The 16,934-nt window shown below is 39.1% G+C and overlaps 1 protein-coding gene across 2 annotated transcripts in view; it reads left to right on the top strand.

The window, feature by feature from the left end:
* LOC109920608 (cAMP-specific 3',5'-cyclic phosphodiesterase 4D-like) overlaps positions 1-16,934 on the top strand; it is a 997,263-nt gene that overhangs the window by 307,867 nt on the left and 672,462 nt on the right. The window contains exon 1 of one of the 2 annotated variants that reach the window (XM_048595700.1): positions 7,841-8,350. The exons of the other annotated variant lie outside the window; for it this stretch is intronic. Within the exon in view, the coding sequence (XP_048451657.1) occupies positions 8,082-8,350 (269 nt within the window). The 5' untranslated portion in view covers positions 7,841-8,081. Of the gene's footprint in view, positions 1-7,840; positions 8,351-16,934 lie in introns of those variants that run through there. 2 annotated transcript variants of the gene reach the window in all.

The following is a 16,934-nucleotide window of genomic DNA, read 5'->3' as shown; positions in this document are numbered from 1 at the left end:
TATGGAAAGGGACACAAGGTCAAATCCTTTCATTTGGCACTAATCACAACTGAAATGCAAAAAAAATTGAAAAGGAAACAAATTTGCTTTATGCTCACTGCATGATTCATTTCTGCATGCTGGAGGCAAGGAATATTAACACACAGGACCCTGTTCTTTATGGCAAAAGGAAATAATTTATGCATTGTACCTTTTTAACCAAGGAAATGTCATGAAGACTACTAATCCCTTGCTGCATTCCCCATGGCAACACTCTGATAATTCAGTATCTCTCTGCCTGGTCTGATTTTTTTCTAGGTTAACTAAAATTGACAGTTAACACTTTCTGCTACAACCCCATGCCAACCATTATCCAAATATCAGCACCCTCTTCTAATGTTATATCAGTTACTGTTCACTTTCCAAGTTTCTTTTCAATCCCAGTCCTGAGGATGCAAGATGAAATGCTTTGGTTTTGTGCCTTTTACTAACTTAATTTGTTAATACATTTGCATAGTTAAAGGAGCAGAAAGTTTTACTCTCCTAAATTGGACACAAAGGAAAATGACTCACCAGCTACTAAAGGCTGCAAAATAAGTTGAAAAGGGAGCAATACTATCCCCCATCATGTTTCAATTTCCTGACTTCACACTTGATCTACAAAGACATCATGCTATCTTGTTTCCTTGTCATGCATTTATTTACTTACTGTGTGATCTGCAAACCTGTTAATTTTTACATAGACCAAAGATGCAAACTGACCTCAGCTTACTGATACAAAAATTCACACACATTCAAGGCATGTATTTTCAGCTAATTGATAGATAAGTGCCACTACCAGGTAGCTCTAGTTTAACAAGATACTTAGTTAGCTTGCAGTTTGAAAGTTGTGTCAGAGTCTGACCCTAAATCTAAATTTAAACTGAGAATTTAGTAGAAATTCATACATGAACTAAATTTCCATATTTGCAATCAGTCGATGTTGCATCCGGGCATTGTGTCATCTCCTCTCTGTGTGCCTCTTTTTTTAACCACTACATTTAATGTGAAAGTCTAGAACACAATCTTCTTGCATGCATTGCATTCCACGACCATGTTAATGCTTGTCCATATTGATAGTAAGATATGACTCAGACCCATTTTGTTTGTTTCCCCTGTTGACTCTAGGAGCCTGGCCACATACAAAAAATAATAAAGTTTTCTCACTGCAGATAACTAGCTCTGAGTGTGAGCCAAAAATGAAACGTGAACTGATGTTCTACAAATGACATTCTAGTCTTTCACTGTAGTCAGGTGTAATTACACTTAGAAATTCATAAACAAATGTCACATCCAATGTGAAGCAAGATGACACTGTTTTTGGAAAAAAAAACTCTAATTAATTTTTTCAGAAGAGAGCTTCATGTGCTATCAGCATTTCTTTGGAATGAAGCCCATGGTGTAATTTTAGATATTTTACAGGGAGACTATGGCCTAGTGGTATTATCGCTGGACTGTTAATCTGAAACTGCCATCCTTACCTGGTCTGACCTACCTGTGACTCCTAGACCCACAGGAATGTGGTTGACTCTTAACTGCTCTCTGGCAATAAATGCTGCCCAACCAGCAACGCCCCTCATCCTGTGAATGAATAAAGAAAAAAAAAGTTTGGAGATATACTGTCCCTTTTTTAAAAATTTTACCTGGTGCTTTTTGAAATAAAGTATTTTCTTTTATAAAAATGATAATTGTGGGTATGCTGCAGAATGCACCAATGCTGAAGAGCCAGATCAATTTACAAAGGAGCAATCAATGTCAAAACCTTGTACGCAGCTCCACAAACAGATAGACTTATGAGGTTGCTGTACACAGACTCTAGAATGAATCAATCTTTTTCCCATTCACTGCTTCCAATTTAAAAGAAATAATCTTCATTGAGACTTTCAGGAGAATGGTTTTGGAGGTCTTCCGTCATTTTTTCATGAATGATGACTCACCGGAATTTTCCAGTCTCATCACAGGAGGAGTTCTGTCAGAAAATCACTTTGTGTCTATAATAATCCTCAATAACAGAGATGGGTTGAATTTGGACTTTCAAAGAATTCCATTACCCGTCCAAAAATTTAGCTCTGGTGTTACTCTTGCATAAAAGGTTAAGGAACAATATGGTGATAATACCAGGGATTATAAAAACAGAAATTGCTGGAAAAGCTCAGCAGGTCAAGCAGCATCAGTGGAGAAAAATCAGAGTTAACATTTCGGGCCTGGTGACCCTTCTATTCTTACCAGCAACTTCTGCTTTTGTTCCTGATTTACAGCATCCACAGTTCTTTCGGTTTTTATGCCAGGGATTATGTCTTGGCTACCAGACTGCATGGTTTCACCCATGGAAAAGCTGGCATGGACAACCAAGTTAGGCATTTGACCTAAATGCACTCTGACCTGCATTCCATCACTCCAACTCATGGAGGGAATAGCAAGAGGAGGATAAAGCCCCTGGACCTCTCTCCAGGACCTGCTTCTCTTCAGGGAGCTGCCATTCTACATCCAGATGAAAGAGAAGCATGAACAGCTGACCCTGGACCTTGCTGTCAGGGCACTCTCACAGTAAGTGATATTCCCTCAACCCACCCACCACCGACTCCAACAGTTCCTGCAGGGAAGGCCAAGGGAGCCATGCCTACACCTGTGTAGGAGACCGTCAACAGGCTGGATCTGTCAAGATATCCAAAGCATGCCCACCATGTTTATCAAAGACAATAGGGATTTACCAGGATGTTGCTGGGAATGGAGGTTTAATTATAAAAATAGGCTGGGAGATTTTTCACTGAAGGAGGTTAAGGGGTGACCTTATAGAGGTTTGTAAAATCATGACAAGGTGAATAGCAAAGGTCTTTTCCCTAAGGTGGAAGAGTTCAAAACTAGGGGGAATATATTTAAAGTCAGAGGAGAAAGATTTAAAAAGGACATGAGGTGGAACCTTTTTACACAGAAAGTGGTTCATGTGTGGAATGAATTGCCAGAGGAAGTGGTGGATGCAGGTACAGATACAACGTTTTAAAAATATTTGTTTAAGTCCATGAATAGGAAAAGTTTGGAGGATATGGGTCAAATGCATGCTGAATTATTGGAGGGACTGGGCCCTGAATGCTATCATAGATAGATGTAGAAGCTACTGTGGAAGTTCATCAATTGCTGAACCAAAATTAGTTGCCATTAGAACATAAAAACACAAGAAGTTGAAGCAGGAGTAGGCACATCAGCCCCTAAGGCCCAATCCACTATTTGATACAATAATGATAGATCTCATCCTGGCCTCAACTCCACTTTCCTGCCTGCTCTCCATAATTCTTCACTCCATTACTAATTAAAAATCTACCTCCTCCTTAAATTCACTCAATGACCCAGCAACCACTGCACTCTGGGCAGAGTCTACAGATTCATAACCCTTTGAGAGGAGTAATTTCTTCGTTTAAAGTCTACTACCTGTTATCCTACAACTACAACTCTCCTTCTAGATTGTCCCACATGAGGAAACATCCTTCATACATCTACTTCAATCCAGAGAATAGCCTGTGAATTAACTCCTGTACAACTACATCCCTCCTCCATTTCTTTTGCAATAATTGCCAAAATTCCATTTGCTTTCCTTATTATCTGCACGCTAGTTTTCTGCAATTAATGCACAAAGACTTCTAGATCTCTCTGCACTGAAGTAACTGAAGTTTCTCTCTATTTAGGTCATAAATTGCCTTTCCATCCTTCTGACCAAATTGAACGACCTTACTCTTATCTATGTCAAACTTCACCTACCAAATTTTGGCCCATTTACCTAATCTCTCCATATACATTTGTAAATTTTTTATTTCTTCAATGTAATTTATTTTCCTAACCATTTTATAATGAACTGCAAATTTGGTTGTCGTATTTTCTATCCCCACATCCAAGTCATTAATATGATTCAATAATAAGTCCAAATTTTGATCCTCACCTGATCTAGCAATGTGGTTGACTCTGAACTACCCTCTGAACAATTTGGGATGGATAATAAATGCTGGCCTAGCCAGCAACATGCTCATCTTGTGAATGAATAAGAATTAGTCAACCATTATTTACCCCTCATAAAACCATGCTGACTCTGATGTATTATATTTTGACTTTCCAAATGTCCTTTTATCACTTCCTTAATGATGAATTCCAACAATTTCTCAATGACATTGATAAACTGTCTGGTCTGTAGTTTCCTTCTTCCCGCATCCCTCCTTTTTGAAAAAGGGCGTCACATTAGCATTTTTCCATATGGAAAAACTTCCATCTGGAAACTTTCCCGCATCAAGGGAATTTTGGAATATTATAACCAGTGGATCCATTATATCTGCTGCCACTTCCTTTAAGACCCTAGGGTGTAGGCAATCAAGCCCTAGAGGCATGTTTGTTTTCAAATCCAATAGTTTGTTCAGTATGGTTTCTCTAGTGATGATGATTGTTCTGAGTTTCTTTCTATAATCCCTGCATTACCTGCTCCAATTGGGATGTTACTAGTGTTCTCCACCGTGAATACTGAAGCAAAGTATTGATTTAGTGACTCTGCCATTTCTGTGTTCACCATTATTAACTCCCCACTCTCATCCTCCAAGGCAACTACATTCACTTTAGCTACTCACTACTGTTTTATATACTTATAGAAACATTTGTTTTTTTTTTGTATTTTGCGCTAGCTTTATTCATAATTAACCTCTGCTCTTTTTAATGACTTTTTTTTAGTAAACCTTTGTTGAGCTTTAAAAGCTACCCATGCTTCCAGCCAGCCACTCGCCTTTCAATATAGTATGCTGTAGTTTTTGGCTTTATATTTTCTTTAACTTCCTTGTTTAGCAATGGATGTTTCTCCCTCTTCTTACAATCTTCCTTCCATCTGGAATATATTATAATTGGGAGCAATTGAGTATCTCCTTACGCATCTGCCACAGTGCATCAACTGTCCTGCCTTTTAGGTATCTTGCCAGTCCACTCTGGCCAAATCTCTCATCATGCCTATGTAATTATCTTTGTTTATCTCCAGAACACCAGTGTGGGACTCAGTTTCTCACCCCCCAGCTGAATTTGAAATTCGAGAATGCTATGACCACTTTTTCCAAGCAAATATTTCCTGATGAGATCATTAATTAATCCCATCTGACTGCACAACACCAAATCCAGAATAACTTGTTCACTGGCTGGTTGCCTAACATATTGCTCCAAGGAACAATCTCTAATGCATTCAAAAAACTTTCTCTCGAGGCTACACTTGTCAGTGTATATGCATATGAAAATCATCCATGATTTTAATATGTTCATACGGTAGGGCATTTTGAGATCAAGAAAGAAGTATTTTTGAGTCTCTTGAAGAGCATACGATGCATAAGTCCCCAGGGCCTGATGGCCCTGGTTATTGAAAGAGGCAAGAGATGAAATTGCTGGGGCCTTGACCAAGATCTTTGTATCCTCATTAGCCACTGGAGAGGTCACGCAAGGACTGGCTGGTAGCTACTGTTGTTCCCCTGTTCAAGAAGGGAAATAGGGATAATCCAGGAAACAATAGACCAGTGAGTCTCACATTGGTGGTTGAGGAGCTGTTGGAGAGAATTCTTAGGGATAGGATTTATGTGCATTTGGAAAAACATGACCCAATGAGGGACAGCCAGCATGGCTTTGTGTGGGACAGATCATGTCTCACTAACTTGATTGAATTTTTTGAGGTGCTGACAAAGGTGATCATTGAGGGTAGAGCAGTGAATGTTATCCACATTGACTTGAATAAGTCTTTCAACAAGGTCCCTCAAGGTAGGCTCATCCAGAAGATTAAGATGCACTGGATCCACAGTGACTTGGCCGAGTGGATTCAGAATTGGCTTGCCCATAGAAGGCAGAGGGTAGTGGTGGAAAGGTGGTTGGAGGTTGGACGTCCACGACTAGCGGTGTTCAACAGTGATCTGTGTTGGGGCCCCTGCTGTTTGTGATATACATGAATGACTTGGATGAAAATGTAGATCGGTGGGTTGGCAAGTTTGCAGATGATACAAAGATCGGTGGAGTTGTGGATAGTGTAGAAGGTTGTCAAAGGACACAGCAGGATATGGATCGGTTGCAGTTATAGGTGGAGTAATGGCAGATGGAGTTTAATCTGGCTAAGTGTGAGGTGCTGCACTTTGGGAGATCAAATGTTAAGGAAAAGTGTACCGTTAATGGCAGGACTCTGAACAGCATTGCTGTACAGAGGGATCTTGGGGTTCAAGTCCATAGCTCCCTGAAAGTGGCCACACAAGGAGATAGGCTGGTAAAGAAGGCATTTGGCATGCTTACCCTTATTTGTTGGGGAATAGAGTACAAGATGCAGGATGTCATGTTGCAGCTTTATAAGATTTTGGTTAGGCCACACTTAGAATATTATGTTCAATTCTGCTTGCTACATTACAGGAACGATGTGGAGGCTTTGGAGAGGGTTAAGAAGAGACTTACCAGGATGCTGCCTGGATTAGAATGTGTGAGCTATAAGGAAAGACTAAAAAAGACTTGGGTTGTTTTCCGTGGAGTGGTGGAGGCTGAGGGGAGAATTGAGAGAAGTCTATAAAATTATGAGGTCCATAGATAGGGTTGACAGAATCTTTTTCCTAGAATTGAAATATCTGAAAGGAGGGGGTGTGCATTTAAAGTGAGAAGGGGAATGTTGAAAAGAGATGTGAGAGGCAAGTTTTTTTTACAGTGGTCAGAGTCTCTATTTGCACATTTAATTCACTAAAATTATTCTGAATCCTTCATGCATTCAGATACAAAGTCTTTAAATTTGTTCTATTATCCAATTTTCCTATTCTTGTATGACTCCTTGGTGTGACATGACAATCACAAATGGTTCACAGTGGTTTAAATCACTTCTGAAGTATTTAATTATGTTGGTCATTATGGATTAGTTATGGAAGATGCCTCAGAATCCATTTTGATTTTCATTTTTATTTACAAGCACTCATACTCTACTGTGTATAGATGAGGAGCAAAAGGCCTATCTACTTGCTTTCCTGATGCTAATGGCAGCTCAGAGAAATACTTGTCACTGAGATTAGCTACCCAAGCATGCACCAAATGTTAATCCTGGCAACTAAAGTTATCTTAAATAAAGTCTGTTAATGTTCACTTATCTGAGTGTAAAGCTGATCTTACTGCATTAATGCCGCATGCAAGTCAGCACCCATGCAATTATATATGTAACATATGAAATTGTCTCACAGCTTTCACCAATTTCAGGGTTATGTTGAATTTACAGCAAATTAGCATTCTGCATAGAAGCAATTAAATGCAGGAATCTGAAAAAGATAATGCAATATTGAATTTGCAAAATTCAATGTTATGATGAATAAAGGGTTAATTAAACAAAACTATGTTTGTCATGTAGAATATTATTGCGTCTGATAAATAGGCATGCTAATTTTGTCCCTTTTCTGACAACAATATAAAAAGCTTTTTCATGTTTACATGAACAGAGGACACAATATGATACGACCTTCTCCGGCTGCTATCTGTTGAATCGAGTTATATTGGACAAGAGTCCAGTTTTACAGCAACAGGAAAACGTTTACTTTCTGGTTGTCAAGGGACTCATTTCCTGAAAATGTAAATACCCAGAGGAGATACATATACTGGTCATGAATACTGCAGTATTTTGTTTTATGTAACTGATGGGAACCTCATACTGAACACTTTGTACTCGCAGAACTAGAAGTAACTGCGAAACCTGACTTTCTGGTTGTAGCCTATTTGATTGGTTGTTGGCTTGTGCTGACAGTGGTAGGGGTGTGTTCACCCTTACACTCCTTTTTTTCAGCTGTTTGCCTTACAGCAATAGGTTCTTTTGGAATTAATTTGCGCTATTGTGCCACAGTTAGTTTGTATTTTTACTGTCTCCCAAAATCGTAATTGCTTCTGAAGTAAAGCATCTGAACATACTGTTCAGAAAACCTTTTGTGGTGAAAATCTGCTGATATATTTGTTATCAATACCTTTTGACTCTCACAACGAAGGTTTAAAGCATCATTTGTCATTTGATTTGTTGAGTGATTCAGAGGATCTCTGTGGATGATTTTTGTAAAATAATGGCAGCGCAAGCAACAAGCCAGGACATTATAACCTCGCCTGATCCAAGAAAAGAATTTCGTCCAACTCCTTTTCTAAATGAAGCTCTTGTAAAAATCCTAAGTGGAAACTTGCTGGGACATGAAAAAGCTAAAGCTGCACGGAAGTCACCATCCATTTCACCCAGGTTATCTCCTAATATTTCACCCAGAAATTCACCACGACTTCTGCGAAGAATGATGTTGAATAAAAATCAAAAGAAACGTCGTTTTACGGTGGCTCATACCTGGTGAGAATTAATAAATTTAATCAGCAATAATAACCTATTTGCAGATTTAACATTTACATTTTATTTTGTGAAATTACATTGTAATCCATCATATGATTTTGTTTCACAGTAGCATCCTTTTGGATATAGATTACAAATAATTTCTTGTTTTATTATGAGAATTTCATTTATAATCCTTCCAAACAGCTTGCTAGATTTAGGAGATCATGAAATCCATAAAATCAAATTTGTACACATACCTTTATTGTTTCTGCAAAGTATAAGATACGAAAGCAATACTACAGATAATCTGGCATAACCTTTAATGAGCAGTCATCTTGCCAAAGATGCTTCATTTTTAAGTTTTTTCAGTGCTAAAAGTAATGTTCGGAATGATTGTGAGAAGGGAAAGCTACATAAAAATTATGTGGTGTATGTGTGTGTTCACAGGACTAACGGTGTGCTCTGTAAAATGATCTATCACTATCTGCAATCTTCGATAATTGGGAAGAATACAGGTTGACATCACTTCACAATTCTGACAAATTGTATCTGATTTTAAAACTGCTTGCTTTTACAAGAAATCTATTGTGCTGCCGGCAGCTGCTTTTGCATATTCTCCTCCTTAGAATTTCAGGATAAAAAGCTTTGTGAAAAATTGTATTCAGCTTCAAACTCCAAGTAGAGCAAGAATTTATTTACTGTTCTAAAAGGTCACCATTTGCATTTAGGAAAAACCAGTTTTTGATATGGAAGAATCGCAATATACATTAGAAGACAGTTATTAGGCAGTAGCAAAGATATTGCGATCAGAATCAAGTATTTGTAATACATACACAATCTGAGATTATACAGATATAATGCTGTGTGTCAACCTGGTGAACAATCATGCTGTTTCACAAAAACGAGGATGTATGTTCCTCTCCAATGGGTTTCTCAAAACCATGTTTTTGGAAGTTATGAATACAGCTAAAGAACTCAGTTCATGGGGAGAGAAACACCTTGAGCAGCATGCCATGAGATAGTAAGAGCTCAGGACTGGAACAGGGAAGGCCACAAGCAGATTAAACTCATGGTACTTGACTCAACAGTTTCCCCTTAACCTTGGAGCTTGTTAGTCTATTTGCTTCCTATAACTTGAACATTTCCATTCCAGTTGCTGGCTAACCTGCTGGTTTCAAGTACTACCTACACACTGCTTAGTTGCTTATTTCCCAAACTGCCTTGGAACCATGTGGCCCAATTAAAAGGCCATGTATAATTCCTATAATATTTTTTCCCGTTAACACTGTTACAGAATCAACATTTGTGATATATTGGGGTGGATTTCTGTGTGACTGATGCTGCTAGGTAGATAGGAGGAATGATCAGAAGGGTCTGAGAAAGACAATCTTGTAATTACGCAACTGTTTCAGTAGCTTCATGATATCCCTTTACAATGAATGAGATACTTTAAAGAGTAGTCACTGTTGTAGGAAATATAGCAACACATTTATGCACAGCAAAATCCCACAAAGAGCACCATGACAATGGTCAGGCAACCTGTTTTAATGATGTTGTTTGAGGAAGAAACATATCCCCATGACTCAAAGAATCCCCTTTTGAGACCCTAACATTGGAAGGCTTACAGTGGATCAATATGTGGTTTAAGGGGCTTTCAGCAGGTATTTCCAGTGATGAAAGATTATAACTAAATTAAATCTCTTTGGTCGTAATGAGACCAGCAGACAACCTCCAATGCCATGGTCTGCATTGCCTGTGATGGTCAAGGTCACCATCACCTTCAATGTTTATGACTCTGGCTCAGTCTCTGCTCCCACAGGGAATGTTTATATTATAAGCCCTTCTGCAGTAAACATTTGTAATAAACAGAGGAGTTTTCAGAAACATCTGTGGCCAAAAAATGAAGGAAGATACATTCAGTTAAGAGCATGACTCACCACTTAGGCCAAGCCACATTTACCAAATCAATGTGTCCTGAAACAGTTGTCACCTAAGTGTGCTATTTCCACTGCTTTTCTGCTTGGTGCTGTTGTCATTGCAAGTTTACTCTGAATATATTTCTTATTTGAGCTGTGTTTTTTTATAGTTTTGTGTTGCCTGCACAGTTGTTTCTTAGGTTAAAATATATTCTTTGCATCTTTGCAATTCTAGCCTACTTCTTCAAAGCACAATTTGAGTACAGAAAAACAGCAGAGATTGTGCATGACTTTATGGGGTTGGTGAGAATCATGCTTGACTGATTTCTTGAAGCTTTTTCAGCTGAATATCCATGGTGACAGTGGGAGGTATTGTAAATATCAGAGGACTGTTGTGGCACAGTAGAAATGTCCCGACTTCTGAACCAGGAGGCCTGGGTTCAAGTCCACCTGCTCCAGCAGTGTGTAATAACATCTCTGAATAGGTTAATTAGGAACAATAATGCAGTGAATGTTGTCAGGGGCTCTTGTGGTGAAGTAGTACCGTCTGCACTCTGAACCAGAAGATCTACCTTATCCAGAGATATGTCATAGCATATCTGATCAGATTGACTATAAGTACTTGTGGCATAGCATTAGAGACCTTCCCTCTAGACCAGGAGGCCTGGGTTCGGGTCCCATCAGCTCCAATGGTGTGTAATAACATCTTTGATAAGGTTGCTTCGAAAGTACATAGTAGATGTTGTTAATGATCATGTGGTGCAATTGTAATATCCTTATCTCTCTGCCAGAAGATCCCGGTTCAAGTTCGTCCTGCCCCGGAAGTGTGTCATAGAATGTTCAAACAGGTTGATTAAAAATAGCTGTATTGCAGATGTTGCCCATTTAGATTTAGCAAATCATTTTTGATAAATGCCACCAGGCTGGAAATCAGGCACAATTGAATTGACTCTGAAATAGATTGAAAATGAGCTGTAACAGATTGTACATGGTATTGGATCTATCGTGTGTTAGTAACTTATCTCGTGCTAAGGCTGTTGTCATTTGGAATGTATTTAAATGATTTGGTAACAGAAATCAAAATTCTGCAAATTTGTAGGCAGCACCAAATTATAGGGAATGCAAACAGTCAGGAAAAGACTGGCTCATTTGGGTGAATTGGTTAATAAATTTCATGTATTATTTAATGTGCATAAGTTGAAAGTCGTGGCACTGGAGAAAAATAATAACAGTGGCAATAAAATGTAAGTGTTTTAATGTACAGCATATCGTACAGAATTTGAGAGTAATGACAGAGATCACTGAAGGAGTCAGCACTCTGTGTGTCACAGATATAAAGAGAGAAAAAACAATGCTGAGCTACTTGGCCAAAGGAATAGGAATATACAACATAGGAGCATAGGAGTAGCAGTAGACCATTCAGCCCATCGAGCCAGATCTGTTATCAACACGATTGTGGCTGATCAGCCATTTCAATGTCTTTAACCCTCAATACCTCCATATGGACTTACATCATTGGTATTTAGAAATCTATCAATATATTCAAAGATTGAGTTTCCATAGCTCTCTGGAGCAGAATATTCCAAAAGATTCACCACCCTCCGAGTAAAAATAACTTCCCATCTTGATTCTAAGTGGTTACCCCGTTATTTTTAAACTATGCTGCCTGTTTCATCATACTTGCCTCAGTCCTGTGTTTTCCTTTAATATTGTGTAGATTTTAATGAGATTACCTCTCATTCTACAAACAGAGAGAAACTGCAAAGCAGGTTTCTTCAATCTCTTTTCATTGGACAATTATGTCATCCTGGGAACACGTGTGGTATTATTGCTCTCTCTATGGCAATAATATCATTCCTAAGATAAGAAAATCAAAATTGCATAGTGTACTCCAGGTGCAGTCTAACCAAGATTTTATAAAATTGAAGCAAGACTTTGATATTCCTGCATTGAAATTCTCTTACAATCCAATTATCTTCTGGGTGAAAAACTGTTTCCTGAAATCTATTCTAATCCTTCTGCTCCTTACCTTAAAACTATGACTCTTGTTATTGACCCTTCTATTAAGGAAACATTTTTCCCTATCTACCATATCTATAATGTGGAAGTGCCAGTGTTGGATTGGGTTGGTCAAAGTCATGGGGCGACAGGATGGCTCAGCGGTTAGCACTGCTACCTCACAGCGCCAGGGGCCCAAGCTTCATTCCACCCTCGAGCGACTGTCTGTGCGGAGTTTGCACATTCTCCCCGTGCCTGCGTGGGTTTCCTTTGGGTGCTCCGGTTTCCTCCCACAGTCCAAAGATTTGCAGGCTAAATAGATTAGCCATGGGAAATGTGGGGTTACAGGCATAAGGTAGAGGGATGGGTCTGGGTGGGTCGCTCTTTGGAGGGTCAATGTGGACTCGATGGGCTGATTCACCTGCTTCCACACTGTAGGGATTCTATGGAAAAAAAAGTCACACAACACCAAGTTATAGTCCAACAGGCTTATTTGAAATCACAAGCTTTTGGAGTGCTGCTCCTTTATCGGCTGAAGTCACTGCTCCGAAAGCCTGTGATTTCAAATAAACCTGTTGGACTATAATCAGGTGTCGTGTGACTTCTGACTTTACCCTATATATACCCTCAACTTTTACATCTCAATCAGATCTTCCCCTCAGTTTTGTCTGTTGTTGGAAAACGAACCCAAGCCTATCCAATTTCTCCTTGTAACTGAATCACTCCAGTCCAGGCAACATCCTCGTGAATCTCCTCCATAACCTCTCTAGTGTAATAACATGCTGCATATAATGTAGCAACTAGATCTGTACACAGTGCTCTAACTGTGGCCTATCTAACATTATATGCAACTCCATCGTAACCTCTTTACTTTTGTATTCAATGCTGTTACTAATAAACGCAAGTATTCTATTTTCCTTCTTAACTACCTGATCTATTTGTCCCATTGCCTTCAAGGATTTATGGGCACACATACCAAGGTTTCTCTGATCCTCTGTACATCCTAGAGTTCCACAATTTAATATGTACTCCCTTGTCTTGTTAGTCCTCCCAAAATGCATCACCTCACACATTTCAGGATTAAATGAGGGTTAAATTCCATTTGCTACTATTCAGCCAATCTGACCAGCCTATTTATATTGTCCTGTAGTCTAAGGCTTTCCTCCTTGTTGTATACCACACCACCAATTTTCATGTCTTCTGGAAACAATGTCTAAAGCAGGGAGATTACTTCTATCTTCAACAGTGAAGACAGCCACAGGTTAGTCATTTTTATCTGCATTTCTCTGTTCCCCATAATACATTTTCCTGACTCTGTCAGCAATGGGCCCACAAATTTTCTTAGCCAAATATTTTCTTTTGGCATTCATTTAGAATTTTTTACAGTCTATATTTGTGTTTTTTGCTGGTTAATGTTTATGTTCTATTCTTCCTTTCTTTATGAGCTTCTTGGTTCTGTTTTGCTTTATTCTACATTGCTCCGAATTCTCAGGTTTACTACTATTTATGGCAACTTCATAGGCTTTTAATAAAGTTCTTAAATCCCTTTGTTATCCATAGTTGACTGGCTTTTTTGAGGGGGTAGGGACAGCAGTGTTTGTGCATTGAAGGAATGTACAGTTGCTGTAAACAATGTAAAAATTCTTTAAAGACTATCCAATGCATACCGTCGTGCTTTTTAATAAAGTTTTCCATTCCAATTTTCTGCTCATGTCTTCAGAATTTTCTTTGTCTAAAATCGATACACAGGTCTTAGATTGACCTCATTTTCCATCAGAATGTAAAATTCTACCATATTATGGTCATTCATCTCTAAAGATTTTTTTTACAAAAAGGTTATTAACTAGTACGTTTTGTCACATAAGACCAGAACTAAAATAGCCTATTTTCCAGTTGGTTCCTAAAGTATACTGCTCGAGAAAGCCATCTCTAATACACTCCAGACACCCTTCACGGTATTCGGGCTCATTCCATTTGCCAATAGAACATACTTACCTGTGTAAGTTTTTCTCAGTTTGTAGACAGTGTCAATTTAACTCAACTAGAGTAACCTTTGAAGTTCTATCACTTGTATTAGTGGTGGAGGTGTAATGGAAAGCAGCTATATTCATGAAGATATAAGGCTAAAGAAGCCTGAAATGTTATTATTAGAGAAAAGAAGTGTCAGGGTGATCTTCTTCTGCACATGGGAGTTCAGCTGAATTGTCCCTCTTTTATTCCCTTGCTGTATTGCTGAAGGTAATCTCAAAAAGTCTCCCTACGCAACTCCTCCACACTTCTAAAGATAAAGTTAAATTGGAAATAATTTCCAGTTATGGTCATGCAGTAATTTGCTTTGACATGAAGCAAATTCTATGAGCTTTGCATTCCTAAATTCTGCAGCTGAGGAATGGATACAAGCTGCCACTCTACTATCACCATCAATTACTCCTTCTTATTTAGTGATTCAAGACACTGTTCCCTCTTTGAACACATTCTAAATATGTGCCAGTGCTTCTGGTACCTTGAGCTGGTACTTGTGATAGTTCAATTGATTGATGTAAAGTAGTTTGAAGATCTTGCTAGAATCAGGGCTATTTTTGGTGACTTCTGGATGAACCTGCTCAAACAGACTCAACCAGGTAAATAATCGGAGTCACTAAGTATGGTTAGTCCTAGAATCTAATGCAGGGTTAATGGCAGGATTCTTGGCAGTGTGAGCAACAGAGGGATCTTGGGGTCCACATCCATAGATCCCTCAAAGTTGCCACCCACATTGATAGGGTTGTTAAAAAGACGTATGGTGTGTTGGCTTTCATTGGCAGGGGAATCGAGTTTAAGAGCCGCAAGGTTATGCTACAGCTCTATAAAACTCTGGTTAGACCACACTTGGAATATTGTGTTCAGTTCTGGTAGCCTCATTATAGGAAGGATGTAGGAGCTTTAGAGAGGGTGCAGAGGAGATTTACCAGGATGCTGCCTGGACTGGAGGGCAGGTCTCATGAGGAAAGTTTGAGGGAGCGAGGGCTTTTCTCATTGGGGCGAAGAAGGATGAGAGGTGACTTGATAGAGGTGTACAAGATGATGAGAGGCATAGATAGAGTGGATATCCAGAGACTTTTTCCCAGGGTGGAAATGACTATTATGAGGAGGCATATTTTTAAGGTGCTTGGAGGAAGGTATAGGGGAGATGTCAGATGTAGGTTCTTTGCACAGAGAGTGGTGGGTGCGTGGAATGCGCTGCCGGCGGTGGTAGTGGAGTCAGATACATTAGGGACATCTAAGCGACACTCAGACAGGCACATGGAGGATAGTAAAATGTAGGGTATGCAGGGTAAATTGATCTTTGTAGGATAATAGGTCGGCACAACATTGTGGGCCGAAGGGTCTGTACTGTGCTGTATTGTTCTATGTTCTGTGTTCTAATATGGACTGTATTAGTGATGTTGGCATAAAGCGACCCCTTGCAGAAATTTCTATTGTAATTGGGAACAGGGAAGAAGAAAACTTGCTAGGGATTAGGAATACCTGGGAATAGAAATAGCTGGGGACCCCAAACTCCAAGAAATGCTAACATCTGTTGATGCTGCTGTCAAACCCAAGTAAGAGCTCATGAAAATTGAAATTTAAAATATGTGAAAACTCTCAAAGTGTTTTAAAATGGATAACTGCATGGACAAAGAACAAAGAAAATTACAGCACAGGAACAGGCCTTTCGGCCCTCCAAGCTCGCATTGACATGCTGCCTGTCACAACTGAAATCCCCTACCCTTCTGGGGACTGTATCCCTCTATGCTCATCCTATTCATGTATATGTCAAGACGCCCTTCAAAAGTCACAATAGTATCTGCTTCCACTACCTCCCCCGGCAGCGAGTTCCAGGCACCCACCACCCTCTGTGTAAAAGACATGCCTTGTACATCACCTTTAAACCTTGCCCCTCGCACCTTAAACCTATGCCTCCTCATAACTGACTCTTCCATCCTGGAAAAAAGCTTCTGCCTGTCATCTGTCCATGCCCTTCATAATCTTGTAATTTTCTTGTAGCCTGTTCCCAATTACAATGAAAGAGAAAAATTTAAGAGTAAACATCAGCCTGTTTGGGTTGTTTGAATTTACTTGGATAGAATTTTAGAAAATAGACAAAGGAAGGCGGGTGACCTTCTCAAGTGGCAGTCAATGTAAGAATGATGTCAGAGCAATGACGATAAAGAATATAACAAAAATCTTCAAAGAATATTTACCAATATGAGAAAGATATCGCAAAATTTAAAGGAACTTGGATGAACATTGTATGTTTACAACAGTGTGTATCCCAGCAAGCTCACAGTTATGAAAAATTGAAGTATTCAATGAGGAAATGTGAAAAGTATTGAAGCATGTGAAGAGTATAAACAACTTGATAATCATGAATGATTTGAATGCAGAATTTGATGGAGAGGGGTGTGGAAATTTGATAGAAGCTTATAAACTTGAATAACAGAAGAACATCAGAGTAGACTGCCTTGTACAATTCTGTGAGGAAAACAACTTTGTCATTTTGAATACATTTTCAAACAACATCCAAGAAACCTAAACACATGGAGGTGTCTGAGATAGTAGGAACTGCAGATTCTGGAGAATCTGAGATATCAAGGTGTAGAGCTGGATGAACACAGCAGGCCAAGCAGCATCATAGGAGCAGGAAGGCTGACGTTTCGGGCCTAGAC

The sequence above is a fragment of the Rhincodon typus genome, chromosome 1, assembly GCF_021869965.1.
Source record: "Rhincodon typus isolate 14 chromosome 1, sRhiTyp1.1, whole genome shotgun sequence".
In the NCBI taxonomy this organism is placed as follows: domain Eukaryota; kingdom Metazoa; phylum Chordata; class Chondrichthyes; order Orectolobiformes; family Rhincodontidae; genus Rhincodon; species Rhincodon typus.
This window is presented reverse-complemented; position numbering and strand designations above follow the sequence as displayed.